Raw genomic sequence first — 2,500 nt, 5'->3', positions numbered from 1 at the left:
TATTATTATTATTATTATCCTTATTGTTATTATTAGCTAAAAATAACGCTAACCTTTACCCTTGCCTTATTGTTGGAAATAGGATGCAAATCAAAATAAAGACGCAAACAGCGGTAACAACCATTATGAACAAGCGCATAGTTTAAAATTACTTACTTGATGTTTCGTGTGCATCGACATACATTCTCAGAAATGACCGTTAACTACAAATTTGAACATTTTATATGACAAGCTCAGTCTTTCTCAAATGTCCGAGGTAGTCATTAGAGGGCTAGTTGTTGGGACTGTCAGGATTTTGATATCGGTGGGGTGCAGGGATGCCGTAGTGGTGAAAGCACTCGCCTCTCACCAATGTGGATTGGGTTCAATAGGCCATTTCCGAGTTCGTGTCTGCCTCCTTTTCAAAGCGAGTCTAAGTGCGAAGTTTTTGTTATGAAAATTAGTTTTCATTCATATGTTAAGTAGAACTAATTACCATCACAAAAACTTCGCACATAGACTCGCTTTGAAGAAGAGGCAGACATGAACTCGGAAATGGCCAATTCCCAGACTCGGCGTCATGTGTGGGTTGAGTTTGTTGGTTCTCTACTCTGCACCGAGAGGTTTTCTCCGGGTACTCCGGTTTCCTCTCTCCTCAAAAACCAACATTTGATTTGATTTGCGTTGTATTTACTATTATTTGTCACATTAATTGTTTTGGCATTAATCAGCTACTTATGTTATTATAAAAGGTTCAAATTTTTAGTTAACGTTCACTTTTCAGTGACAAGTGCCTTATAAGTTAGAATAAATCCGGTGCATGCTATTCATAACAAACAAACCTGAAGCGAGTTGAAGATTGCAAACAAATAAAGAAAAGCCACTGTATGCTGATCAAAGCCGAGGACTCCAAACACCCACGTCAAACCAAGCAATGGAAAAAGTATAATAGAAGATTTGATTCCGCGCCTATGAGAAAGAAAGCGATACACTAATAATGTGAGTTGGTCAACACGCCATAAAAATAAGCTGAACAACTTCGATCTCATGATCTCTCTTCTTCTTGTCCCCTCGACAGCTAGGTCGAAATCGCTGACAGGCATATCATAATCAATTGTAAAAGGAATAAATTTGTCAAACATTTCCGTTAGAAGAGGCTTTCCATAGATCATGATTTGAGAGACGCCGAGAGAAACGTGTACATTAGGCAAAATGATTTGCATAGGCGAAACAGACAGAAAACTGGCCGACTGCTTCCGCGAACATCTTTGCGATGTTGAAAAAAATATCATAAATATGTACCAAAAGCCATTGCGCGCCATTTCAACTTTCATTTGTGGTCTTTCCGTTCATTTTTTAAATCGGCACACTCATGGAATCAATTTGCGCTTATACATTTGACAAATTATTTTTTATTCGTGTTTTGTTGTTATCGTGTCTCTTGCACCAAAGACAATGGCATAACTCCACCACTTACTATATAAAACTCATACCACAGTTCACCAATTCGACAAATTATTTTTTATTCGTGTTTTGTCGTTGTCATGTCTCTTGCACCAAAGACAATGGCATAACTCCACCACTTACTATATTAAACTCAAACCACAGTTCACCAATCGCTCTGACGAGTGGCTAACGCTCGAAACGTCATCCGTCAATCTTTTTCACTGTGGTAAAAACATTTGACGTTTATCAACAGTGATAAAGCCAAATTTTCTTGTTCCACTCTCCCATCAGTTCACACGGTCGCGGTTCTTACAAACTAATCACTTTATTTATTTATTATTTTGCAAAGTCCCTGCAAAGTTTTTCCACGCCGGTACTTACACTTCTTCTCATCCTTTGTAGTCTTTCCTACTGCAAATCCTTGCAAAACAAAGCAAATACACTTCATTTTTACACCGAGCTTATGAATGGTCCATACTTACTTGATCTTTTCTTTGTGTGAGGCACTCGTCATTTTGTGACTTGTCAACATAGCTCGTATTACCCAAACAAATATGACGGCGTTAATCTGCAATTTCACGGTTTCGCTATTATTACAAGAACACAGAAACCACGACAAAAAAAGGAAAGGAACATTAAGTGTTATTGTTCTAGTGCTGGAGCACCAGAAGCTCATGACCTAGAAGCGTTTAAGTTTGGTTCAGAGCTGGGGTTTTTAGAGTTTAAAATTTACTTATTTGGATATAACGTAGCTAGTGCAATTTCTTGCGCGTGCAGCCTCGATCTTATTTCTGTCCATATTTGGGCATAAAATTGGTGTCCAAAAAATCCCCAGCTTTGTTTCAAGGAAACGAGTTGCAAGTTACACGCTTCAGGTCATGTACTTCTGGGAGCCCTAATTATAATTGGGGAGACTGTAAACTGGAATCAACAAATTAACGCAAAGGAAGTCAAAATGTTGGTTTTTGAGGACAGGGAAAACCGGAGTTCCCGGAGAAAAATCTCTCGGTGCAGAGTAGAGAGCCAACAAACTCAACCCACATATGACACCGAGTCTGGGAATCGAACCCGGGCC

General features: G+C 39.0%; 1 protein-coding gene across 1 annotated transcript in view; it reads right to left on the bottom strand.

The window, feature by feature from the left end:
* Positions 1–2,500, bottom strand: part of LOC138037425 (adhesion G protein-coupled receptor B1-like) — a 41,609-nt gene that overhangs the window by 12,695 nt on the left and 26,414 nt on the right. The window contains exons 20-21 of the mRNA XM_068883353.1: positions 1,908–1,993; positions 822–948 (exon numbers count right to left, since the gene is read on the bottom strand). Of these exons, the coding sequence (XP_068739454.1) occupies positions 822–948; positions 1,908–1,993 (213 nt within the window). The remainder of the gene's footprint in view (positions 1–821; positions 949–1,907; positions 1,994–2,500) is intronic.

The sequence above is a fragment of the Montipora capricornis genome, chromosome 2, assembly GCF_036669925.1.
Source record: "Montipora capricornis isolate CH-2021 chromosome 2, ASM3666992v2, whole genome shotgun sequence".
NCBI lineage: Eukaryota > Metazoa > Cnidaria > Anthozoa > Scleractinia > Acroporidae > Montipora > Montipora capricornis.
The sequence above is the reverse complement of the archived record's forward strand: the minus strand, read 5'-3'. Positions and strand labels throughout refer to the sequence as shown.